The following is a 27,276-nucleotide window of genomic DNA, read 5'->3' as shown; positions in this document are numbered from 1 at the left end:
ACCGCATTTTCCTACGCCAACACGCCCTCCTCCTCTCTCCTATTACATCCAGAACAGGCGACTTCCACTTCCCGGGAACCTGACAAGTGAATGGCTCTGATGACGCCCCGGAAAGAGCCCACGGCCGGGGGGCGGGGGCGGGCGCCCGCGGAGGGTGGGGCGGTTCCGGGGCGCCCCTCGAGCGGCGGCGAGCGGCCGGGAAAAGGCACAGAGCGGCCATCGACCCAGAGCTCCCGGGCAGCGATGCTCGTAAACAAGCCGGGCCGCGCGCCTGCCACCCACTGCGGGCACCGCCCTGCGCCGCGCGCCCACCCCGGCTGCTGGGGTCCGACCGCCGCCCCGCACCGGCTGCGACCTCCCGCCCCCTGGCCCCCCTCCGCGGCGGAAGCCTGGGATCAGTTAGTAGGGCTCGAGGCAGGAGCACAAACCCCGCACGCGCCTCCTCCGTGGCCAGCTTCCCGCCCTGGGTGGCATCGCCCCCGCCCGCATCCACAACGAGCCCCTGATTAATGAGCCCGGCCCCCGCCGAGCCCCGGCCCGGCCTCGGCGGGAGGGGGAGGGGACGGCGGGAAACGAGGCCCCGGTGTCGGCCCGCCCCCCCCCCCGCGCCTCACGCCCATTGGTCCGGCTCGCCGTCCGTCGGGGGATGCGGCGCCAATGCGGGGCGGTGGGGCGGGGCGTCCGCGCGAGTGTGCCTGCGTAACGCAGAGTCACGTGTTGTTTTGCTCTTAGTTCAGTCACTCGGTGCGCGATGTGTTACTCACTGTGCGGCGGGGACCGCGACAAGCCCGGGTCGTCGTTGGCGGCAGCAGCAGCAGCAGCAGCAGCAGCGGCAGCGGCCCGAGTGACGGCGGCGTGGGCCCCGAGTGTCCGGACGCAGCCCGGCGTCGTGCAGCGCGGAACGGCAGCAGCAGGCCGGCCGCGCGCGTCCTAAGCTCGGCCCCGCGGCTCGGGGACCCCGACTCTCGGCCCAGCCAGCCAGTCCCCGGGCGCCGCCCGAGAGCCCGGGAGGCAGCGGCCGCGGACAGTCGGAGCGGGGGGCGGCCACCGCCCGCGCCGAGCATCCTTACGAGCGGCGGAGGGCCCTGCGCCAGCGAGCCGCGCGCGCCTCCTAGCCCACCGCTTGGGCCCGGGGGACGCGCGCGCGCGTGGCCGGGCGGCCGGGCGACGGGTGGCGGGGAGCCGCCCCCGCCCGCGCCCCTCGGCCCTCACCATCCCCTGCGCGCCCAGCCGGGCGGTGCGGCCTGAACTAGCGGCGATGGCTAGCGCGCCCCTGCCTGGGTCCCCCGCGCCAGCGGGCGGGGACGGCCCGAACCTTAACAACAACAACAACAACAACAACCACAGCGTGCGCAAGTGCGGCTACCTGCGCAAGCAGAAGCACGGCCACAAGCGCTTCTTCGTGCTGCGCGGCCCCGGCACGGGCGGCGACGAGGCATCCGCGGCCGGGGGGTCGCCACCGCAGCCACCGCAGCCGCCGCGGCTGGAGTACTACGAGAGCGAGAAGAAGTGGAGGAGCAAGGCGGGCGCGCCGAAGAGAGTGATCGCGCTCGACTGCTGCCTGAACATCAACAAGCGCGCGGACGCCAAGCACAAGTACCTGATCGCCCTCTACACCAAGGACGAGTACTTCGCCGTGGCGGCGGAAAACGAGCAGGAGCAAGAGGGCTGGTACCGCGCGCTCACCGACTTGGTCAGCGAGGGTCGCTCTGGCGATGGGGGCTCGGGCATCGCGGGCAGCGGCGGGTCCTGCAGCGCCTCTCTCCCAGGCGTCCTGGGCGGCTCGGCGGGCGCCGCTGGCTCCGATGACTACGGGCTCGTAACGCCCGCCACGGCAGTCTACCGCGAGGTGTGGCAGGTGAACCTCAAGCCCAAGGGTCTGGGTCAGAGCAAAAACCTGACGGGTGTATACCGCCTATGCCTGTCTGCGCGCACCATCGGCTTCGTGAAGCTCAATTGCGAGCAGCCGTCGGTGACGCTGCAGCTTATGAACATCCGCCGCTGTGGCCACTCGGACAGCTTCTTCTTCATCGAGGTGGGCCGCTCGGCCGTCACCGGCCCCGGAGAGCTGTGGATGCAAGCCGACGACTCGGTGGTGGCGCAGAACATCCATGAGACCATCCTGGAGGCCATGAAGGCGCTCAAGGAGCTCTTTGAGTTCCGGCCTCGCAGCAAGAGTCAGTCGTCCGGGTCGTCGGCCACGCACCCCATCAGCGTGCCGGGCGCGCGCCGCCACCACCACCTGGTCAACCTGCCCCCTAGCCAGACCGGCCTGGTGCGCCGCTCGCGCACCGACAGCCTGGCGGCCACCCCGCCAGCAGCCAAGTGCACCTCGTGTCGGGTCCGTACGGCCAGTGAGGGCGACGGCGGTGCGGCAGCCGGGGCGGGGACGGCGGGAGGCAGGCCGACGTCGGTGGCCGGGAGCCCCCTGAGTCCGGGACCGGTGCGCGCGCCCCTGAGCCGCTCGCACACCCTGAGCGCCGGCTGCGGAGGCCGCCCGAGCAAAGTGACGCTGGCGCCGGCAGGGGGCGCCCTGCAACACAGCCGCTCCATGTCCATGCCCGTGGCGCATTCGCCGCCTGCAGCCACCAGCCCCGGCAGCCTGTCCTCCAGCAGTGGGCACGGCTCGGGCTCCTACCCGCTCCCTCCCGGCCCCCACCCGCACCTGCCTCATCCGCTGCACCACCCCCAAGGCCAGCGTCCGTCCAGCGGCAGTGCCTCCGCGTCCGGCTCCCCCAGTGACCCGGGTTTCATGTCCCTTGACGAGTATGGCTCCAGCCCTGGCGACCTGAGAGCCTTCAGTAGCCACAGGAGCAACACACCCGAGTCAATTGCGGAGACCCCGCCAGCTAGGGATGGCAGTGGGGGCGAGCTCTATGGGTACATGAGCATGGATAGACCCCTGAGCCACTGTGGCCGCCCTTACCGTAGAGTCTCTGGGGATGGGGCCCAAGACCTGGACAGAGGGCTGAGGAAGAGGACTTACTCCCTGACCACGCCTGCCCGGCAGAGGCCAGTACCCCAGCCTTCTTCTGCCTCCCTGGATGAGTATACTCTCATGCGGGCCACCTTCTCTGGGAGTTCAGGTCGCCTCTGCCCATCTTTCCCGGCATCGTCTCCCAAACTGGCCTACCACCCTTATCCAGAGGACTATGGGGACATTGAGATTGGCTCTCACAAGAGTTCCAGCAGTAACCTGGGGGCAGATGATGGCTACATGCCCATGACCCCTGGGGCGGCCCTCAGGAGTGGTGGCCCCAGTAGCCGCAAGAGTGATGATTACATGCCCATGAGCCCCACCAGTGTATCTGCCCCCAAGCAGATCCTGCAGCCCAGGTCAGCGGCTGCAGCCTTGCCCCCCTCGGGAGCAGCAGTGCCAGCGCCCCCTTCAGGGCCAGGGAGGACCTTCCCAGTGAATGGGGGCAACTACAAAGCCAGCTCCCCAGCGGAGAGCTCCCCAGAAGATAGCGGCTACATGCGAATGTGGTGTGGCTCCAAGCTGTCCATGGAGAACGCAGACCCAAAGCTGCTCCCCAACGGGGACTACCTCAATATGTCCCCCAGCGAGGCTGGTACTGCAGGCACGCCACTTGACTTCTTCTCAGCGGCTTTGCGCGGAGGCAGTGAGGGCCTCAAAAGTGTCCCTGGACACTGCTACAGCTCTTTGCCCCGCTCTTACAAGGCCCCTTATTCTTGCAGTGGGGACAGTGACCAGTATGTGCTCATGAGCTCCCCTGTGGGGCGAATCTTGGAAGAGGAGAGGCTGGAACCCCAGGCCACCCCAGGGACCTCCCAGTTGGCTGGCACCTTTGGGGCAGCTGGGGGTGGCCCTACCCAGCCTCAACACTCAGCAGTGCCTTCCCCCATGAGGCCAAGTGGTAGCCGCCCTGAGGGCTTCCTGGGCCAGCGCTGTCGGGCAGTAAGACCCACGCGCTTATCGCTGGAGGGACTGCAGACCCTTCCTAGCATGCAAGAGTACCCTCTACCCACAGAGCCCAAGAGCCCTGGCGAGTACATCAACATTGACTTCGGGGAGGCAGGGACCCGTCTGTCCCCACCTGCTCCCCCACTGCTGGCATCGGCGGCTTCGTCCTCTTCGCTGCTTTCAGCCAGTAGTCCTGCTTCGTCCCTGGGTTCAGGTACCCCAGGCACCAGCAGTGATAGCCGGCAGCGCTCCCCGCTCTCTGACTATATGAACTTGGACTTCAGTTCTCCCAAGTCCCCTAAGCCTGGCACCCATAGTGGGGATACAGTAGGCTCCATGGATGGCCTTCTCTCCCCAGAGGTCTCATCCCCATACCCACCACTGCCCCCACGTCCTTCGGCCTCCCCCTCTTCCCTGCAGCAGCCTCTGCCACCTGCCCCAGGAGAGCTCTACCGCCTGCCTCCAGCATCCGCTGCCACTTCCCAGGGCCCCACTGCTGGCCCCTCAACTTCCTCGGAGCCTGGGGATAATGGTGACTATACCGAGATGGCCTTTGGTGTGGCTGCTACCCCGCCACAACCTATTGCGGCACCCCCAAAGCCAGAAGGTACCCGAGTGACCAGTCCCACATCGGGCTTGAAGCGCCTAAGTCTCATGGATCAGGTGTCTGGGGTAGAGGCCTTTCTTCAAGTCAGCCAGCCCCCTGATCCCCACAGGGGTGCCAAGGTCATCCGTGCAGACCCACAGGGGGGCCGACGTCGCCACAGTTCAGAGACCTTCTCCTCTACCACCACCGTCACCCCGGTGTCCCCCTCCTTCGCCCACAACTCCAAGCGCCACAATTCGGCCTCTGTGGAAAACGTCTCTCTCAGGAAAAGCAGTGAAGGCAGTGGTATCCTGGGAGGAAGTGATGAGCCACCTACATCCCCAGGACAGGCGCAGCCCTCGCTGGCTGTGCCACCGGCGCAGCAGGCTAGGCCGTGGAACCCGGGTCAGCCCGGAACTTTGATTGGCTGTCCCGGAGGCGGCGGTTCTCCCATGCGCAGAGAGACCTCCGTGGGTTTCCAGAACGGCCTCAACTATATCGCCATTGATGTGAGTGATGAGCAGGGGTCCTTGTCACCGTCGCAGACGCAGCATCCACAGCCAGGAGACAAGAGCTCCTGGGGCCGGACCCGTAGCCTGGGGGGGCTCCGTAGCTCCGTCGGAAACACTGGCACCAGCGGGGTGTGTGGGGGCCCAAGCACTGGAGCCTTGCCCTCTGCCAGCACCTACGCAAGCATCGACTTCTTGTCCCATCACTTGAAGGAAGCCACAGTCGTGAAAGGTGAGGCCCTTTGACCTTGAGGCTGGGGGGGAGGGTGGAATATTGGATGGCTTTGGATGTGACTCTATCCCAGTGGTTCCTTGGCTGCCATATTATTGTTGTCTTTCTCCAAAGAGCTTATTTACTTGGGTTTTGAGTAGAGTTAATGGCTCCCTGTGAGCAGGAGGAGACTTTGACCTTGTTTTCGAACCAGCCATCTCTTGCCTGGGTCCTTGTGGTCCTGCCCTTCCCATCTGCTGGCTGGGTGGGGTTTCTACAGTGGCTGCTCCAGAGGAAAGTTGTTTAGATCTTCACAGTTGATGCTGAGCACTACTGTCTCTGTGGGTGAGTGACTGGGCCCCAGGTCACTGCTGCCCGGCTCTAAAGTTTATTAAAACATACCCAAGAGTCCCTCAGGAAGTGAGCATGAGTCTTGGTGGCTGCTCATAGGAGCCACCTGTCATTTCAAGTTCACATGTAGACTGTGACAAGCTTGTCCATCAGAGGCACCATGGTTCTCATAAGGGAAATGGCCGTAGTGTGGCTTGCCTTACATAGCCTGATGGCAGCTGTTCTCACCTGAGTATAACTGGGAGTTTCCTGGAGGGTTTCCTGTCTGTGGGTACTAGGCAAGTAAACCTCCCAGGATTTCTGGTGCTGTAGGTCCGGGACTTGGCAAAATGGCATTGTTAATAACTCCCCAGGTAATGCTGGAGCTGTTGATGTAAATCCCTGTGGAGGTTTGGGAACTCAGGAACCACTGGAAGGCCCTCGTGGGCTGGGTGAAACAAGGAATGGGGTTGGCATAGGACAGGATGGGCTGGGCTTCTCAGAGCACCCCAGGCGGTAGCACTCAGCCATGTTTCAGGATCAGGAATTGAAGTTAAGGGCTTTTCCAGAAACAGTGGGACTGGAGGATGCCTTGCACAGTCTCCTCCCCAGTTATCAAAGATCCACCAGCATAGAGATGGGCTTGCTGTGCAGTTGGCAAAGCCTTCTGTATGTCAGAAAGGCTGGAGTGTAAGAGGATTCGGGGCCTGGAGTGCCGAGTTCTGCCCATCATCTTGCCTGTGTTTCTATATGGGGTTGCTAGCAGGACAGACGGGGTGCCACAGTGGAGCCGGTGGTGGTTGGAAGCAAGGTGGTGGTCTGTTTCACAGCGACCTGTACATTTTCGGTTCTTAGAGTAACCAGAGCAGTTGAATGTGATCTGTATTCAGACTGTGTTTTCTAGTATATTTGAGGCTGTTAATTCATAGGTTTCAGGCTTATAGCTTGAGGGAAATGCCATTATTCTAAGGTAATGGATGAAAAACTAATTCTTTTATTATTATAATTAAAACTGAAGCAGAGGAAGAGGAGTCTCCAGGAATTACCATTAGTACAGTGCTTCAACATCTAATTAAATCAACTAGAAGTTGGCAGAGTGTCTCCTCCATGGTCAGTCTCTCAGGTGAAGGTCATTTTGTGAAAGCTTGAGTAAATAGTACAAAATTTCTAATGCTAGGGAGTTGAGGATCAACTAAGCCACGGGCCATCTAAACATGGCAGGGTGTGACTGAATGGGAAAAGTCTGTCAGCCCCCCCCCACACACACACACACTCCTACACACACACACACACACACACACACACACACACACACACACACCACACTTATTTAGCAACTTCTATGTCCCTGGTAGAGAGAATGGGTAAACAGGCAGTAGGGGTTGGGTGGGTCTCCTCCTCTGGAAAACCCAGACTGCACTCAATACTTGGAAGCCTGAAGCCTGTTGTACAGTCACTACATTCAAAAAAGGATCCACTGGCAGATTAGAAAGAATGCTGATCTGCAGGGGTTAAGTTTGTTTAGACACCTGGTTCATCTATTCCTGCTTAGGGTTTCCCACCAGGATAAAATTCCTGTCAGCCTGCAGGATTCACACATGTAAAATCCAAACAGTTCTTCCTACAGGAGGCATCTTGGTTACTGTTTCTGAATTCTGTGGATATTATGCTAAACTCCTTTCTAAAAAGGGGCATTTCACAGGAAGAACAGATAACTACAATTCATCTATTGTGCCAAAGCCACATGTTCAAAGGGAGGCATGTATGCCAAATTAGATTTCTAGCAAATTGACTTGAACAGAGAGCGGCATGGGAGAGGAGGTGAACGAGCATTCTTCCCTCACAGAGCTGAGCCCTTGATGTCTGTTGAGCCACAAAGGACCACAGAAAAGGTAGACATTGGTGGTGTGCACAGACGAAAAGTTCTCTGTAGAGCAGTGTGCTTTGAGAGGGTGATTTGTAGAAGCCAGGCTAGAAGCAGGAATGTGAAACTCAACTGCAGAATGTCCTTGCCGCTTACCAAGCTATGCCCAGGCTCTTCTTAGCAGTGCCCTGTGCTTCTGTCCCAAGCTGCTCACTCACACTCTCCTGGACAGACCCCATTAGTTACACAGACACGGAATAAGTTAGCTCAACCTGGGTAGTATGTAGTACATAAGTAATTTAGACATGAAGTCCTGACAGTATTTCATAGTCGATTGCAGTTGAATTGGGAATGGGGGTGGGTTTTAAACACTGCTTATTAAGAAGCTGGTAAACCCCAGGTATGTGTATATGTGTGTAGTTTGATTAATCTGTCAGAATTATCTTGTTTGGGAACTGGAAATTAATTGGATTAACAGTGTTTTAAAACTGATTCTTATAAAAGTATGCACATTATTGACACTAGGATTATAGATTGGTGTGTTCCTTAAAATGTTGGTTTTCCTCCATAGAGGGGTTTTCATTCTGTTAGTTTCTGATGTTGAAGAGGCTGACTGGATAGATAAGTGGAAAGCATCTATATTTAGTTCTGTTTGATCAAAAGACTATCCACACATCCTTCTCTTACAAGGTTTCAGATAAATGAGGTGTTTCCACAGGAGCTGGGGGTGGGGGGGGGGGGGGGGGGGGGGGGGGGGGGGGGGGTGGTCTTGATTTAGTCTAGAAAGTTCTGCCTCTGGAAGTGCTTGATCCCTGGAGCCCACACAGTAGTCTTGCAAGCCTTGGTGGGTGCTTTCTAGGCCTAGTGCCTGGGGGGTAAGATAGTGCTGTGCAGGGTGGCTTTCACCTCCAAAGGACAAGGCAACCTAAGAGCTAAGGAAAACACTCTGGCTTTGGTGAATGAAAGTCACGTGGCCAGTTCTGCTTCCTTTATCGAAAGAAAAACCTTTACAGAAGTGTGGAGTCTGAGAAGGAAGGAGGGCGGAGCGAGGAAGCCAGGGTTCTGGTTGCTAATCTCCGGAGAGCCACATACCTGCGCTTCTGGCTGTGTTGTCTACAGAACAGTTGATTCCGGTCCTTCCCCTGCTGGGTCATAAAGACATGAAAACAGGAGTGTCCTAAGCCCTTCCAGAGGGATTGTGAGGAAAACAGCAGTTCTGTATGGTCAGGAATGTGGGCCTCGAAGGGACTTTTGGAAATGAGTGCTCTTGAATTAAAACTTAATAAAGAAAACCCAAACTCAGTAGTCTGGGAATGGAGACAAAGCCTTCTTAAATGCTTACCTTCCCTGACTCTTTGTTGGTTGTGCGTGGGGGCTCTGAGAAACCCACCTCCGTTCCTTAAGAATTCTGTAAAGCCGGGTGGTAGCTCAGCCTTAGAGCAGTAGTGTGAGAGGAGAGCAGCAAACAAAACAAGATTTGTTCCAGAAAGGGGGAAAAATGAAAGTAACAATGTAGAGATTCAAATTACATAGTAGCAGAACAATTAAGAAAAACAGGCCTGCTGTCTGCCCTGGCTTCAAAGCACGCTTTGCATTCCTGTCTGTGATGTGCTCCGGTATTAAAGGCTGTTGACAAGATGAGGATGTGTAATTAGAATATACATTTTAAAAATTGACTCTTAATGCTGGAAGCTCTAACTAACAGCCAAGCCCTGGAACTTCAGGTGTTTAATCAGCCGGAGTTCAGCAGGGATTCGGTTCTGTTTGTTGATTTAACTTGGGGGTCACTCCTGAAGTTTTGATTTCAGTACTGTGCCTTCTGTTTGTAGGGTAGGAACATGCTGGATTCTTTGCTCTTCAGCCCCAAAAGAGCAATTTTCATAGCAGCAGCTGGGCATAAAGGCGTTCTGTTAGATTCCTGTTAACATCTTTCTCTGGAAGCATATTCTGAGAGCTAGGTAACTTCGCTATCAGATTTGGCAAGCCAGCCAGCTTTTTATTTTGTTTTGGGAGGGGGGCATCGGATAGTACAGAATTGGATGTTTTCCGCTCACCTTGGAAACTTAAGGGGAAATGTAACTTTATTCTTCTATCTACACTGCCAGTTAGGGTGGGGGCCACTTTGACTCAGAGGGGAGCTCAGCTCCAGATTCAGCCTCTTTGCCTAGAGAACTGTGGTAGGGGTGGAGTCTCTTCAGTCTCCCTAGACCAGCACAAAAAGTGTATGTTTTCATGCAAGATGTGCCAAGCATTTTAATGTTGCCATTTTAGTACTGACCTGCTACAAAGGTTGTGTTACTTATCCGGCTATGGGTTTTGTGGCAGCAATGGTTTCCAAATCTAAACAGAATACCCTTTATTTTTATTGGTTTGAATGTATCAGTCAAGACTGCAGGGGGAAGGGGCGTAGTTGAAGGGTTTAGTTGAGGTGGGGGGCACCGGGAGAGTAGATGCCATTGTGTTTCTGGAAGGAGCTGGTAGGGGATGCTGGGGTCAGTGGTGGCCACTGGTCTTTTGTGGGTAGTTTCCTTGGCTCATACTGAGGGTGCCCTGAATTAACACATACAGAAGCAAGTTGGAATAGACAGGGAAGCGAGCTGCACACCAGGAGCTGCTTGCTGGGTACAGAATGTGCCAGACACTTCTGGGCTTGGCAGTCTTAATTGAATTCATTGTGTTAGAATGCTAAAATAGAGTTGGGTTCAAATATACAGGCTGTGTATGGATGATAAAGTAGTCCATTTAATAATTGCAATTTCTTTTTCTGCTAAACTAGAAATAATACTGAGTTTTACACACTCATAGTTATTTGTCCAAAGATGTGCTAAAAAAGAGCAGGCAAATGATTCAAATGCTGTCCCACTTCCTTTTGTGTGGTATTTATGCATTGACATTTGCAAAATATTTCTTCTTGTGCATTTACTGAAATCAGGTCAAACGTTTGGATCCACCAAATATCCTAAAGATAGACCTTTACATGAATTTTAAGTACCAAGTCTTTTAATATTTATTTTAAAAAGCATCGGGTTTTCCAGAAACACTTGTTTAGAGTTGGTATCTGTATTCCCATACTGTTTTTCCCCCCAAACCCATAGTTCTTTTTTTTCTTTCTTCCTAATTGAGACTTGAATGCATCTGTATTTTCTGAGGACATTCAAATCTGTATACAGTCACCTCAAGACTATTGATCCTCTATTCTTTTATTTTATAGAGAGTTGGTATAATTCCTAGTGATTTATCATGGTATTTAAGCTTGGGTTTTTTTTTTTTTTTTTTTTTTTTCCAAAGCATAAATGTAAGCGCTATAGTTCATCCTGGAATACCGTTTTCATTATTGCTTCAAAAGCCATATGTTGGCATTGGGGGTGACTCTGCTTTTTCCACGTGGCCTCAGTGTAGTGTTTTAATATTTATTACTATGACACAAGATTTCTCTACTCATTCTGTGGACTTAACTCAGGCCATCTTCAGGGACCAAAGTGTACTATTAACAATCCAGAAACGTGGTAAACACAATATGATGCTGAAAGAATTCTTTGTGTTAAGTGTAATGAAAAAGAAATGTCTTCTGAGCAGTACTGAATGATAACTTCACAGGGCACACTGGGCGAAACTCAGACCTTTTTTGTAGTGTTTTTATTTCTGTAAGTATAATGTCATGTGACATTTATACATCTTATGATATATGCAGAATCAGCTTTTATGTGTATGGGTGTTTTGCCTGTGTTTATGTCTGTTGATGTCTGTGCGCCACTGTGCCTACTGACCAAGGAGGCTAGAAGAGAGCATCCAATCCCGTGGAACTGGAGTCACAGAGGGTTGTGAGCCGCTGTGTGGGTGCTGGGAATCCAACCCAGGTCCTTTGAAGGAGCAGCCAGTGCTCTTAAGAGCTGAGCCATCTCTCCAGCCCGACTCAGTTTTTGACAGAACTACAGAACCTGGTGGTCAGAGGGTTAAGTGACCTGTCCAAAGTCATTAGGACAAAAGGAGGGAGCAGTGTTGGCTCTTGAGTCCTGAGCCCAGGTTCTTTATGTTGGATTATCAGCTTGGAAAGCACAAAAACCACACTGCCTCAGAATTTCCCAGCTGACCTTCTGTTTCCCGTTTCTGTCTGTGGCAGTGAGTCAATCTCCCCTTTTCTGCCTCACTTCCCTCCTTACAATTTCAGAGTAAAATGGGAACAGTTTAGGAAGAAGAATGGAAGGATGGACGTTGTGGGAAAGGCCTCTCAGTTTTTAATTTTTTTTTTTTTTTTTTTAGCCAGTTTCCATCTGTCAGTTTGAAGAACTTTGTGGTGTTACCCCCACTTTTTTTTATGAGCCCTCTTTTGTCCACAGGTTTGTGAGCTTAACTCTTGGTGGTAACTTCCTGAGGTCCAGCCAGCTTCCCAGATCTCTCCTGAGTGAAACATTTCTATTCCTCTAGCATTTTTAAGTTTTAGTAAAGAACACAGGACACGGACATAGAACTTGACAATACAGAATTTAGCATCCATGTATATTAAGCCCCTTCAGCTCAGTGTGGGAACAGTAGGGGATGTGGGGTGGACTCTAGAAGTGTATCTGAGGACACAGAACCAGAGTGGGAGCCACTGCTCAATGATTCAAGATCAGGTTTAGCTAGGGTAGAGTAGTTAGGAAGCACCACCAGGAGAGCATTGAGAAGGTGGTCCAGAGATTGGCACACCTTGGGTGCACTTCTGAGCACTGTGCTTAAGTCTCTCCTGGGGTCAGCCTGCTCCTGTGGATAACAGAGCAGCTGAGCATGTGCAGCAGATCCCATCACCCCCTCTGCTGTTGTAACCCGTTAAGAGAACTGCTTGGGTAGAGACAAGGATGCATTTGAGGGAGAAGAGCAAAGTACCTAGTGAGAAGATTGCTCACACAACAGAAGGGGATGTTGTTAAGAAGAAATGTTTCTAGGCTAGTTCAACATGAAGGCTGAGGCTACCAGGCAGTGCTGAAGCCTTTGCTCTCCAGGACAGAATCAGCCCTGCTGACCAGTGATACAGGCTGGGTTAATAGTCTCAGCCTCTGTGTCCTATCCTTGGAATATCATATACCTCTCACAGCCCGTTAGCAGCTTCCAAAGAGATGAGTCATTAACTCAGTTAATGATGAGTAGATTTGGAAACACCAATTCAAAATTAGCCTCAGGACCAACCAGTTAGTAGCTAATCATCTGTTGCTGAGGTGGTTATCTTTTTAGGGACCAAGTATTCCATGGGGTCTTAATGTTCTTAAGGTCCTTAAACAAAGTTGTGGGGAAAATCATTTAGCTAGATATTTTACTTGAGGACAAATGGGTTTCATTCAAATTGAATTGGACACAAGCTGCCCCCTTCGGAGGTGGCGTGATTATAAAAGAATACGTGGGCAGAACACACCAAGAATTCATTGGATGCTCTGAGTGAAGACTGTAGGAGAGCATTGGAAGGCCTAGTGCCCTAGGCGATTGCCGTGCTTATGCTGGCTCCATCATAGAGGAGGATTCCTTCTCACTAGCTCCTGGCAGCCCTGGGCCAGGAGCCTGCCATCACGGGCAGCATGTGCTCAGAGTGGGCCGATGGAAGGAGACTTCCACAGGACAAGCAAACCAGAACCAAGGCAGCGTCTCCAGGTTGAAGGGAGGGTCGGGTTCAGAGTTGACCGTCTCAGCCATCAGCACGCTCTAGACACAGAATTTTTAGGACAGAAGATGACTCCAGCTGCCCTAACAGACCAGTCCCAGCCACTGTCTCTGTTATCAATTGATGAGGCAAAGAGAGATGTGCTCAGTCAATGGAGGAGGAGCGGTTCTGTGCCTTGTGACCACAGGTCCATCTTGGGGCACCGACTTGTGTGTTGGGTTTAAACAGAGGAAGACTTAGGGCTAGGGTCAGGGGTCTTATGTAATTAAGCAGCCCCTGTTGAGGTGTGGTCCCATCATCCTTATCTCAGCTCTGGTTCTCCAAGATGGTCCAGAGAAGTACTTCTTGCTTGAGGGGCCAGCTGGCTTCTGCGGGGTGGGCTGCCCGCATGTTCATAGGTGATTGCCCTCATAGGGGTGGGGGCACTGCCTCCAGAGTCTCTGCTCTTCCTGGAATCAGAAGTGGCTGTCAGTCTACAGCAGCAGCTTATCTCCATTCCTTCAGCCTCAGAGGGGGGTGGGATAGATTAGGCAGAACGAGGCTGGACTCTGAGCCAAAATGAGACACACACTGAGCCAACCTCTCTCTCTCTCTCCCTCCCTCTCTCTCTCTCTCTCTCTCTCTCTCTCTCTCTCACACACACACACACACACACACACACACACACACACACACACACACAGAGAGAGAGAGAGCTAATACATCAGGCTTTTGCCCTGTTTTTAGTTACTTTGTAGGCTTATATGAGAAGGAAACACTTTTTTGCTAAAGTAGCCCTTAGATGTATTTAACTATGAAGTCAGTCGTAAAAACTGGTAAAAACTGGGGACTCCGTTTTCCATCTCCTGGTGTGCTGTGAAGAGCCTCTTGCTGTCACAAAGGTAGAAGACCTTTCCAAGTATGGTGTGTGTGGATTCCCTGTGCAAGGCCCTGTGCCTCTCTGCAAGTGAGTGCATGCTGGGAAGCCACCTGTCACTGCTGTGACCCTGTTGTCCTCTGCCTTCTTAGTTGTCAGAGAAGCAGGGGGATCCTCTCTTCTCTTCTCCCCAGGGTTAGGCCATCCTGGGCCACTGCCCTACCCTCACCCCTGTGCAGGATCTTGGCTGCCTGGCCCTGGCAGATGGAGAAATAATGACGTGGGGTGAGAAATCTTAGTAGTAGATTGAGATGACTCCGCTAGATTTTAAAAGTATACGGATCAAGCAGGAGCATTAAGTGGGATTCACCACAGTGGTGGATTAAAGAGCACCATGGAGAAGCTGGTTTTGTGTGACGAGGTCAGAAGTGGAGCTGCTTAGGACTGTGCTACACAGTGGGTATAGGAGGCTCTGGTGGTCACGTTGGATGCTATTCTGGATGTGGAGATCTGGCTTGCCTTGCTGTGCATGTGGAGCTGAGGATGGCCAGTGTGAGCGCACAGGAGCTTGGAGTTCTTCCGGCCTGTTGGTGTGTGGAACGTACATAATGGATGTCTCCGGCCAACAGCATGCGTGGTTTTAAAGACTTGCTGGTGTTTGGGAGTGGTTCAGCCTCACTTTGCTAAATTACATTTTTACAAGTGATTGTAGAGGCAGTGCCTCGGAGCACTGTCTGTCTTGGCAAGCTAGGAGTGAGGCTCATCTTCTGTTTACCTCCATGGCTAGTTATCCTCCTGGAAGCCAAGGCATAACTTGCTGCTTTCCAAGGGAAATGGAGGGAAACAATTCTTTACCATGGTTCATGTAAGCTGAATTTCACAAGTGTATACACATAGAAAATTCTTCATAGGCAGATCAATTTATAAGCTGGTGCTCCCGAGGGCCCTCTCCTGAAAGAGGCACCTCTCACTCCGCAGCACATCTTCGTCTCCATCCCTCCAGCAGCCTTTCATAGTTCATCACCTCTGACAGTGAGATGGGGGCCATCTCCCTGCAGACCTTCATTCTGATGGGCCATGCCTGGATGCTGCTGGCTTTCCTTCTCTTGAGTTGCCCCTACCAGCTGGTGCAGAGGGTTTGGCAGAAGACAGGAGTTCATAGGCTGTCTGCCCCTGGGCTCGAATGACAGGAGCAGGTGGCATGTCCTTGTTTGGGGTCTATCTAGTTATCCAGGAGGGTTGGCGTTGTCTATACCCGCAGCCCAGCTTTTCATCCTCTGTCACCAGGAGCCTTGGCCCTGTCTCTCTGACCCTGGGCCTTAGTGCCTTAATGTGGGTGGCTAGTAGAGGCCTCTGCCTGGGCTGAAGTTGTCTTTCTGGAAGTGTGGTCCATACGGCCTTGAGGGCTTGGGTCACCTTATGAACATGCTGGCCTTTGGCTGCTAGAGCACGTGTGCTGCCTGAGTCCCCGTGGATCATGTGGCGTTGGCTGAACCGTGTGCCAGTGGGGGCTAGAGGGAGGCAGGGAAGGGCAGCTGCCGTGTTAGCTGGGTGCTGTGCCACATGTTGGTATATAGTACGTTTTGACTTGGTTCTGTCTGTCAGGGTTTGAGTAGAGCAGGGAGGCAGAGACGCCTGGGCTTCTGAGGCTCTTAGCTTTCAGTGGCCTGGAGTTACCTCCAGCAGGAGTACCCCTTCCCCACCACCTTTACCCTGTCAACTGAGCTGGTTCTCCTCTGGCTAGGACCTGCTTGCCTGCCTAGTTCCATGTGCTTCCCAGTGGTCCCTGGGCTACTAGAAACCGTCCTTGTTTGCATTGTTCCTGGAAGCATCTTAGGGGGATGGGGCTGTGACAGCAGGTCCCCTTTGCCCTACTCCTTTGACTCTCTAAACAACCAGAAGAGCCAGCCTTCTTCAACAAGCTCAGAGCCTCGGGGTCTGAAGAAGTCTTTGTAGTTCAAAACATGGCATGTGGCTGCATGCCTTCATGACTGATGTGAAGGAGTCTGGCCACAGACTGTGAGTCACGCCAGAAGCATGTGCTCCCTGATATAGAAAATCAATATTCATGTATGTTTTGTTTGTAGTCATTATGGTTTCTATATAAAATCTCCTTTGATAGTTTCACGGTGATACCGGGGTTGTCGGGGTAGGGAGAGAATATCCCTATCTTCAGGAGTGGGTGTTGTTGACCTAGCTGAGAAATCACCTGGTTGATGGTGGCCATGGTCCTCAGTCTAACTCTGGCTATTGTAACCTCATGTCTCCCAAGCATACATCCCATTGAACCAGAGAAAGCTGTGTGGGCTTCTGGAGGGTGGGTCTTCCCAGCTCTGTTAACCCAATCTAGAAATTTCTTCTCAGACATGCCCCAGAGGTTATAGATCCTATCAACTCAACAATCAGGATGAGCCCTCATATCTCCCAAGTGGATTGGCTATCAGTTGAAGGAATGTACATGAATCTGCTCTGAATATTTATTCTACTTCTCCATAATTTGACAGGGAAAAAAATAGGTTTTATAACTCCAATTGTAAGCATTTTTATAGTATACATAAAGCATAGTTTTTACATCTGTGTAAGTATCATGCAAAAATGTGCTATATCTGAAAAAAGTATCCTTAGAAGATATCTGTCATTTTAATGCTAGTTCATGTACCAGCTATGGAAGTATAGCCCTTGGAATCACATTTTCAAGCTACCTAAGAGAGATTTGGATTGATTATGATATGCAGGTGAGGTAGGTGTCAGTTTCTCTTTGTGAAGCTGAGTATCCACAAAGCTTGCATTTGGAGGTGACCGGATGGATTGTGTGCCGGGCTGTGCTGTAAGAAGCCAGAGAGTCTGGGTCTAAAGAGTGCTTGCTGGCTTCACACTCGGTCTTAGGACTCAAAGTAGGGTCGGTAAGAGGATAGCTTGGCCTTTAGCAGACAGTATTGCATTTCTGAAGAGCGTAAGCTTGCAGATCATTTCCAGAGGCATCGGCTAGTCTCAGGTGTGACACACAGGTGGAAAATGTGTGGTGCTATTTTGACAAACCTGCCTGTGTCTTCTCTTCGAGTTCCTTGTTAAATGTTGGTGGGTTAGTGTGCCTTTGAAGGGTTGGCCGACTGTTTCTGTGAGGGGTTGGACAGTGGATTCTTGGTTGTCATAGCTACCCAGCTGTGCTAGGTGAGTGATGTGGCTGTGAATCCAGTAAGACTTTACAGAGATATGGCCGGCCCCTGCTGTGTACCATCATCATTTGTGAGATGCAGAGTATTCTCCTTCCTAGGTATCTGAGACACCACCTTCAGGTTTCCTTTTGGAGGTTGTGTTTGTCTTTTCTGCTCCGAGAAGTGGCATAAGCTGTAAGGGTGTCTGTTGTTGTTGAACTTAGCTTGACTAAGGAACATTGTCCCGAGTGCAGAGGACATGAAGGCCAGAAGGACATGGTCACATGCAGTCTAGCAAGCAAGCTGGTTTCTCAAGGCATGTGTATATCACCTAGTCTTGCTCATTACATAGGATCAGATACTAGTATGGTATTTAATGTCCTTTGAAGAGAGTTCTATAAAAAGCCAATGAAAAAATTTGCATGATCTCATACATAGAATTAAAAAAAAAAAAAAAGTCCAGGTTGAATGTACAAAGAGCAGAGAGCTCAATGAACCTGGTTGGCATGGGGCTGGATATAGTGTGGAGAGGGAAGAGAGGCAGACACAGAGAAGCCAGTACTTAGGGCAGGTGGCTCTTGGAGTCCACCATGTGTGACGGTTATATTAGGTAGTATTGTTTTTGTTTTCAAACAAGTAACCTTTAGCTGCTCTTGCTACCAAAATGTAATAGAGGAGGTGACAGTGGAGAACTGGTTAATCCACTTCTGGTAACCTTTCTACTATGTAAGTGTGCCCCTAGCATCCTGCTGTAAGCCTCATTTCTTACAAAACAAAACCGAACAAATGGTGCGGAATGGAAGAGGAGACGGGGCTTGAGTGGACTCTTCTTATTCCCTCACTCCCACTGGGCCCTAAACATCTGTCCTGGGGGCCAGAGGGGCCTCCATTTGACAGCACTGGGGAGAAGTTGCCCCTGGCTCACTCGGGGGACCCCATCACTCTGAGGTCTCCCTCTGGTGTTAACCTGGGATTAGAGTGTCCTAGTTTGAGAGAAAGGGTCCCTTAGGGTACAGAAGACTCTGGACTCCCAGGGTCCTGGGCTGGAACATGAAAACAGCTTGGCTCTGTGGTGCTGGATCTGCACCTGCTGGCAGCTGAGGGTTCCTATCAGGGAGAAGCTCGCTCGATGCCCACATTAGGAAACAGCTACTGAAACCTTGGCTTGTAAAAGCCGCCGAGGCTGAGCTGGCAGGTTCCCATGGGCGAAGCTTTGGGTGTGTAGAGAAAGTTTAAAGTGGGGTACTTCACAGGCTGGGAGGCCTCTGAGCACACCGTGGCTGGGCCATTAAGAGGCTGTCTTCCTTGAAGGATTAAGCTGCGTAAAGGGCAGATGGCTCCAGCCTTGAAAAAGCTACATGGCCTCATCTCCCGTCTGGGATTGATTGTGTCATTAGCAAGTTGCAACTCGAAGGTAGGGAGTTTGTTTAATAACAAGCATTCAGAATGAAAGCGTTTTAATTGCCGGTGGAAGTGAGCGCTCACGTGAAAGAAAGTCAGACTCTCTCAAGCAGGTCGTCACAGGGAGCTTAATCATCCATGTTTTCCTTGTAAATGATTTTTTTTTCCAATTTAGATGAAAGGTTAAGTAACCGTTTGCTTTTCTTAGAATCTCTGGTGGCTTTGTTATCACACCCAACCTGACTTTTTTTTTTTTTTTTTAATGCTCTTAGCAAAGTAAGAAGTACTAAATTATCAGGCATATTTTTCTAGGAATTTCTCTTCCAACTGAAAAGCCTGTTTTCCCAACTAGTTCTGTGTTTAAATGAAAAGCCTAAACTGGGCATTGAGATGGGCTTGAAGGATAGGGGATCTCACCAAAGGGCTCATTTCTTCCTTAATTTGGTTTGCTACTGGAAAAAATAAAATACGTGGCCTCCTGTTTTCTTTAGTCATGCAAATCAATATTCATCTAAATAGCACTAGTGATTCGGAGCCCTGAATACGTTAGGGGGTCCACACCTGCTCTTCTCCGAAGTGCACAGAACCTCTCTGGGGCCCCAAGTGAGGGTCTGTGTGTGGCTCTTCGTGAGAGAGAAGGTCTGGAGACAGAGCCTGTGCTCCACAGGGAAGAGCTGTCCTGACCCAGGTAATGCCTGGGATCATGAACATTGGTATGTGAAAAGCCTTGATGTCAAACATGCGAAACCCAGCGTCTCAGGAGACATCCCAGCGGAAGTCCACCTGACTCAGGCGCCCCTATGGCTGTCTGATTTCTTGCTAACAGACTCTGGGCTTGGTGCTCGACTGGGTAGCGGAGTGGGACTTACTTGTTTTGCTACTTGTCCCATGAACTGTGAAGACCTTCTCCCTGGTCCTTCAGCAGTGTGTCTGTCCTCTGTCTCTCCCTCAGTCCCCAGTCCTCTCTCCTCCCTCCCCCTGCTCTTCTCCTGAGATCTGAGCAGAGCCTTTGGAGGTGGAACCACTGGGGCTCATTGAATTCTTTCTGCCCTGGGAAAAGGTGACCTGAAGGCTTGTCCTCAAAGACTGTGTCCCACGTGTTGCATATCAGTGACATAAGTCATCGGTGACGGCTGAGGGAAGGTGAAGCCTAGCTGGGCTCTGGCAGAGCAAACGGACGTACGGAAGTTGCTTTGCTAATGGCTTCCACTGTTGCTACCTGCCTGCTTTTCATGGCTCCAGACACTTGCTACTTTGCAGGGTTCGTCTGTGATCTTAGGGATTTGGGTGTAGAATTACAAGGAGATTTCAGATCCTGTGACTCAAGACAGGAGTCTGTGGGTCTGTCCTGTGTGCAGTGCAGGATCTCCCTGGGTCTCTGTTTTACCACTGGGACTGGGTAGCACCAAGTCTCTCCCGTCTGAAGGCACATGCAGAGCAGAGTGACCATAAATTAATCATCCTTGTGTTGCCTCTAGTGGATTTGACATAGGTAATGAATAAATAAATATATACTGGCATCGTGTCCTTAGGAACTATAAATATTTAAGGTTGGGGATGTCAGATTAGCAGGGTTAGAAAATACATTCCTTCCTTGTAGTTTACATGAACCAGCCCAGTCAAAGTAAACAGAAAGGCATGGGGCACACGCATCCTGGTTCACACGCAGAGGGCACACATCCTACTTCTCACCTGAGTCAGTTCCCAGCTCTGGTTCCTCTCTTGATGGACTGGAAAGGGTTGGTGAGGGCAGAAGCCTGATCTTAGGTGTCTAACCCCCAGGCCTAGGCCAGCCTCCTGAATGTGGCCCTCCTCAGGCCTACATTTTCCTGGCTATGGTAGGTCAGGACTCTGGCCAGCATGTGCAACATAGATTTTGCCGCCTGCTCACAATGGAAAAAGGTGTTTTGGACATTGATGTAAAGATAGCCATTTTCAGTCTTAGGCCTTCTGTTCATAAGGATGGACAAGTGGACGTTCCTTCTCTACTCCTTCTTCAGTGGTACTTCCCAGTTTTAGGGTTCCATGGAGTGGGGGGAGCAGACTTTATTTGTGGCCACCAACCAGCTCCCAAATCAAGACATGGAGACTTATTAGTTATGAACACTTGGCCTTATCTTAGCTTCTATTTCTTGCTATCTCTTCTAACTTAAATTATTGTGTTTCTCTTCATCTACATTTTGCCTCAGGGCTTTTTATCTTTCTTTCCTTCTGTATGTCCTACTTTCATTATTGGCTGGCAGCTGCCTGGCTTTAGGGCCTGTCCTTCTCTTTCTCCCTCGTTCTCTCCTCCTTCCTCTCTCCTCTTTTCTAGATTCTTCCTCCTCCTCATTTCCTCTGCCTGCCGGTTCAGCCTAATCCTCTCCTGCCCAGCTATTGGCAGACCAGCTTTTTCTTAAACCAATCGGGTGCCTTAGGCAGGCAAGGTGAAACAGCAACCCATCTTTACATAGTTAAATACATCTTTACATAGTTAAACACATCCTTATTTTATTAAACAAATGTGACACACCTTTACACAGTTAAATAGTCCACAGCAGAAACAAATGTAGCAGATCTTTACATAGTTAAATTTCTACAACATGTAGGTCCAGTGAGGCTCTCAGAGTCCCCTTGGTTCCCTGTTTCTGCAGCTCCCCCACCCCCAGGATCTCTTCTGGTGGTTCATCCTGTTTATATTTCTAGAGGTTCCCCAGGTCTCTCACACTGTCAGCACTGTGGCCACCTTAAGACTTGTCTTAAGGAACTGTTGGTAACTGTGGTTCTGTTAGTGTGTAGACACACTAAAATTGAAGTTCCATGATCCTCAAGGAGTCCTGAGGTCCCCATACTAGTATTATGATCATCTGTAGACTGTAGGAGTGTTTGACCTCACAGCAGACAAATTCCATCCCATTGTACTGCCCTGGTGTGTGTGAGAGAGAATGTGGGATGCACCCATCCCGAACACACTGGCCTCAGAGCTGCCTGTGGTGCTGTCTGACCTCCCTGTCCTTAGCACGTGAGCTGGGCACTCGTTCATCTTCCCATCAGAATACTGTTTTTACATGAAGAGACCTTATTCGAGGATAGAATTCAAAAAGAATCTTGCTGAAAGGACCATGCATGGTGAACGAGATTCTTCCTGCTTCTCAGCTCAGTCCTTGTACTTAAATACACAGTTTCACTTGATATGTGCTCCCAAAGACCTGATGCTTGAGGTTGGATGTCTCAGTCACATAGCATCTCTAAGGAAGTGCAGACCCCACTGGCCCTTGAATACACCCGTGTTGTAGTGGGGACATGGAAGGACTCACAGAGCTCCTTCCAAGAACGTGGGTTCAGCTTCCTTTCCCTAAGTGTTGTGTAGAAATAAGTGAACTTGGTTGGTGTTCTCCTGTAGGAGTTTCACTGGGGTAGGGTCACCTGAGTGACAAGATGCTGCCATTTTGTTGTGAAACTTGGGCCCTGCTTGTTAAGGTGTGTCAGCAGCCAGGTGCCACTGTACCCTGGAGTCTCTTGGGATGAGAAGATCACAGTGATCAATGGTCAAGGAAGAAGTACTGAATTCAGTGTCTGCCGACATTTGCATAATGTGTATCCTAATTGTTGAAAGAACGTAAAGCTTACAGGACAAACACAGCCATGAAGCTGCACAGCCTCCAAGTGTCACGTTCTCAGGGGAGTAGAAGAGTTGGGGTGTTTGCTCTGTCTGCACAGATCTGTGCTTTGTTGGAGAGAAGCCACACGTTTTTGTTTGTGCTGAGTCAGGCCTATGAACTCAAGAACACACACACACACACACACACACACACACACACACACACACACACATTCTCTCTCAGTAGAGAATGAGGTTCAAGAGTCAAAGGTTAGAATTCCATTCGATGTTAGAGGTGTGTCTGGCTGTATGATGATATTAGAGGTAAGAGAGAAAAGGTCTGACCAGTTTAAGACCCAGTGCAGCCTTGTTGCTATCATCATGAATGATGTAAAGTTAGTATGTCAGTTTATTTTAAAAGCCAAGGAACTTTTAAGATAAAAAGGCAGGGTCATCATGATGTGACATCAGTTTTCCAAGTTATGCAGTCCATTAACAAAAGAACGTAAGTGTGTACGTGTATACACACACACACACACACACACACACACACACACACAGGTAAACAGGGACTTTACACACTAAGAATGGAGACAGGTGGTAGAGGTGTGCTGCTCCTCCATGGGAGGGGAAAACAGGTGCAGCTGGTCACATGACCACACGATAGTCTTCCTGCCACTCAGCTCATCAGGAGAGTTGGTAGCTTTGGTTCTTGGGGAGATATGTACAGGCTAAGAGCCGCTGAGAGCCTTGTGACAGCAGGCATGTGGCTGTGAGAACTTTCAAGTTTAGGGCGTGGTTTTTTGAGACAGGGTTTCTCTGAGTAGCCATGGCTGGTCTGGAACTCACTCTGTAGAGCAGGTTGACCTCGAACTCACAGAGATCCTCTTCCTTCTGCCTCCCAAGTGCTGGGATTAAAGGTGTGAGGTCCCTGTATTAGTTTTACAGTCATCTGTAGACTGTAGGAGTGTTTGACCACACAGCAGACAAGTTCCATACATTGTATCGCCCTGCCCAAGTCTGGGTCTTAAGAAGAGGGGAGATAATGGGCAGTTTCCTGGGGAAGAAGAGTGGACTCCCTTCTTCCCTGGAGGAGTCAGGTTGATAGCTGACCAGTGAGGTGTGTGGTGGCTGTCATTCATCACCAGTGCCTGGGGAGGCAGGCCGGTCCCTCCAGCACAGATGCTTGTCATGAAAGCCAGAACCCTGCCCATCCCCTGTGACTTCTTTGCTGGACTGCTTGGCAAAGTGTGTGGGGGAAGACGTTTCTCACCTATGTGCAGATGGATTTGAGTGCACCCTGCTGCCCCATCTCCAGGACAGCCATCTTGAATTTACATCTCCCTGGTGCCTCATTTCTAGGGAGAGGCCCAAATCCCAAATTCAGGTCCATGGGTTTGGGGAGTTCTGGGGCTGCTGTGGTCCCTGGAGCATGGCTCACCAGTTATCTGATCTTTTTTTTCAGAGTGAAGTGCTGCAGGCTCCATCACCACCCCCACAGAACTCCGAATCCATTTGAAGGAGATGCTTAGCATGTTTCCAACCAACGCTGCTCACTTTCCTTTCAACGGGAGCAACTCTACATTTTGAGACTTCTGTGAATTGTATTCGATAAGGAACCAAGAGGCAAGCCCCCATCTCTCGCCTGTTCCCACACGGGGCACTTGCCGTCATTGCACTGTTTATGTTGCTTCTTGTTTTGTTTGTGAACTAATGAGTTGGTGGAGTACACTCCAGGAGATTGGACGTTTCCATTGGCCTTCGTTGATCCCGGCCATCCTTGTCAGTTCTGTTACTTTCATTGTGGCGAAGCGGATTAATCCCTCAGCATGCAAGGAGATGCGACAATACCCATGAAAGTGGTCAAATCTGGTATTTACTGGCTTATGGTCAAAACTACCACAGTCCTACCTCAGTTCAAGGTGAAGCCGCATTGTTTGGCAGGGTTCAGGGCAGCTCTGCCCCAGTGTGTCACATGCTGACCTCCGTCTCTCTGATAAGTGAGTGTGGATTCCAGTCCAGGTACCTGCAAATGTTTACTTATGCACAGAGCCCGGTGTGGGACTGACATTAATTCTCCATGGGATTGGACTCGAAGATGGATTAATGCTAGTAATTCCTGAATGTGGCTGGAGCAGCCTCCTTTTGGAAATCGTTAGCCGTCTTTGGGGATAGGGGTAGGGAAGGGTAGATCTCTGTACCTTTAACGGGTTTCTTGACTCTTCTCTCTGTAGATGTTCATGTAAGTACTTCAGATGGTAAAAGCCTTTTCTCCTGCCCACAAGCCTCCTGACTGAACCTTAGCTCGCATTCCTTGAACCAAAAGCTCAATGTAGGCATGCTCAAAGCTCAAGGCTGGTTTGGGTTTGGCAAATTTTGTTTTCTTAAATATATTATCTCTGACATAATGTTGCTTTGTTGGCCAACAAGGCTGCCCTGAACAGGAGGGGAGGCATGCCAGCCGTTGTCCTGTTAATGGCAGAAGAGGAAGACCCGCCTCTCTCCCTACACGCCTGTCAACAGTTCTTGACAAAGACTACCCTGGTTCTGTTTTCAGTGTTCTGAAAATGTCAGTGTTGTGGAATTGTTTCATGTGTCACCTAGAAGGGCTGCGCTTGTCAGCAGAATATCTGTCACCTTGCTGCTCCATCACAGGGCTGGAGACCCTGCCTCCCCTTCCCCCCCCAACCCCCGCCCCCCAGTGCCTGTAGAGGCTACACTAATTCTTGGAAATGTGAGTTGCTGGTTTAATTTTTTATTGTCATTTTGTTTTTGTTTGGGAGAATATATATATATATATATATATATAAGTATATAGATATATATCACTATAGAATAATACATTGGTAGGAAGAGGCTTTTTAGAGGACGACCAAAAAATTCCATGTCTTAAAATATATTTAACAGCAGTGCAGCTGTCTTCCCGCTTCTGTGCTGAGCTTGTAGAAGAGAGCTGGATTGCAAGACAAAGTTGAATGTAAATTGACCCGCACCCCTCTCGAATTCTCAAGGTTTACTTTCCTGTAGCTACACATCAGAGCAGGGCACGGGGCACACAGTACTAGAGTGAAAGTCCGTTTGGGTGTGTGCTGTACTTTATTGAGAAGCTCAAGAATCCCCTGAAATTTTTAACTCGTTTTGGGTCTAGGAACCCATACCGTATTTGCTTGGTAACTAAATCCCCCAGGGACAGTAGGGCTGATCAGCCAACGACAGCATACTTAAGCAGATGTGATGTGTCCTCACCATAGGACACAGATGGCACAGGTCCCTGCTGCAGCCAGAATGAGCTAAACAAGAATACACTAAATTCCCCTCATCCTGTACATTTCAAGAAGAGCAGGCATATGCAATATTTACATCCTTAATTTAGTTTACAGAAAGGAACCAAAATGTGTGAGTGTTACGTTGGCCACACTTTGTGCTGTGTATTGGGTCTTTGTACATTTTGCCTGACTTAATCTTAAATTTAAACTATTTTTTGCTATATAAACTTTTAACAGTTATTAAACAGTGTTTTCTTTGGGTACATGTTGTTTCAGGATACCAAGATGTTAAATATATTTCTCGCTATTGTGTTTCAACAAGAGACCCGCCCACCCTGTCGTCTTCCGCTGTACATGCTGTATATAGGGGTCACGTGATGCCGCTGAAGACGAGAATAAACTGGAGTAGATTAGTGTGCTGTATTTAGTCTGTATTGACCATGGATGCCCTCCTTAATAGCCATATGCAATAAAATAAAATACATTATTTATGAAATGAATACGGATTGGAGGATGTTTTTCTGCATACATAACCAGTTTAGCTTGAAACCAGTCTCTTCCTGCATGTCTGGCATTAATAAGCAGTGTATGTGTGGTTTTGGCTTTTGTGTGGTTGGTTGTTTTTGAGACAGCATTTCTCTCTACATAGCCCTGGCTGTCCTAGAACTTGCTCTGTAGACCATGCTGGCCTCATAGAGGTCTGCTTGACTTTGCCTCTCGGTTGCTGAGGTTAAAGGCATATGACACCACCCCTGCGCCCCACTTGGATGCCTTTTGATTTTAAAACTTTTGTTCTAAACCGAAAATGCCCCCTCAGTCATAAAGTGACAAAATCAACTTAAGGGAAGAAGTGTTTATTTCTTTTCACAGTTTGAGGGTCCAGTCTGCCATGGCAAGACAGTCAGAGCAGGAGCTTGAAGGTGCTGGTCACATCACAGCTGCAGCTTAGCTCACACTCACAGTTCTTGACAAAGACTACTCTGGTTTTAAATTGTGTGTGTGTGTGTGTGTGTGTGTGTGTGTGTATTAGCATAAAGCAGGCCAATTAGGGCAGGAATCATTCTCAACAGCACACTGGAGTCTGCCCCTCAGGCCAGTGTGCTCCCTTCAGACACAAACAATGTAACTGTCACACCTGAGGTGCAGCTTAGAAGCAGATGACACTGAAGTGATATTGATAATTCATTGATTTTTATCAAGGACAGCTTTGCCTCTGCTGGAAGTGACTTCTCTGCATATATCCATCCACTTTGCTCTACTTACCACTTGCAGTTAGTTGCTAAAACCTGAATGATCCTTACCTCAGAAAACCTTTCTGTAGGCTGTGTTCACTCAGACTAGGGAATAGACATGAATCGGACTCTGGGACGTGTGCTCTGGCCTCAAGAACTTTCCAGACATTACCCCATTGCTCCCCTCCCTGCACCAAATACTGCTAACCCAAGGGGAGTCTCGATCCACATGTTGAGAACCACTAGTTTCAATGCTTGAAAAATTCTGCCTTTGCTTTTTTGTTTTGTTTTGTTTGGAGATCAGGTTCTCCTGCCTCAGTCTACCTAGTGCTGGGGTTGCTGGGTGTGTGCATCACACAGCTTTCTGCCTTTGCTCTTGAGGCTCACCCAGCATGTGTCTCAACACCCAGCACGTTGCTGTATCTAATTCGGAAGTCTTGGAACCCTGTGTAGCTCTAGATTTCCCTAATTCGAAGGAACATTGTTTTTATCTTTGAGTTTCTTTGTTTTCAAGTGTTTGGGATTCCCTGCCGTGGGGACTGGTTCCCCCGCAGGCTTTATCTCGATCTGTTCATCCATCCATGTCTCTATGTGTTCACTGGATCCCCTAAACTTGCCTATGTCTGAGCCCGACCTGTCTTCCTGTGGCCAGTGTATTTATGAATACTGTGCAGGGTTGGTGCCCATTTTGGCTTTAACTGTCAGCTTGACACAGAGTCACCTGAGAAAGGA

At 50.5% G+C, this 27,276-nt stretch overlaps 1 protein-coding gene across 1 annotated transcript; it reads left to right on the top strand.

Annotated features, from left to right (window-relative positions):
* Positions 1-204: 204 nt before the first annotated feature.
* On the top strand, positions 205-25,812 carry Irs2 (insulin receptor substrate 2). The gene is made up of 2 exons (XM_036166331.1): positions 205-5,252; positions 23,512-25,812. The coding sequence occupies exons 1-2, from the start codon at positions 1,259-1,261 to the stop codon at positions 23,514-23,516; spliced, it is 3,999 nt and encodes a 1,332-aa protein (XP_036022224.1). The 5' UTR covers positions 205-1,258; the 3' UTR covers positions 23,517-25,812.
* Positions 25,813-27,276: the final 1,464 nt, after the last annotated feature.

Source organism: Onychomys torridus, chromosome 17 (genome assembly GCF_903995425.1).
Source record: "Onychomys torridus chromosome 17, mOncTor1.1, whole genome shotgun sequence".
Classification (NCBI taxonomy): domain Eukaryota; kingdom Metazoa; phylum Chordata; class Mammalia; order Rodentia; family Cricetidae; genus Onychomys; species Onychomys torridus.
The sequence above is the reverse complement of the archived record's forward strand: the minus strand, read 5'-3'. Positions and strand labels throughout refer to the sequence as shown.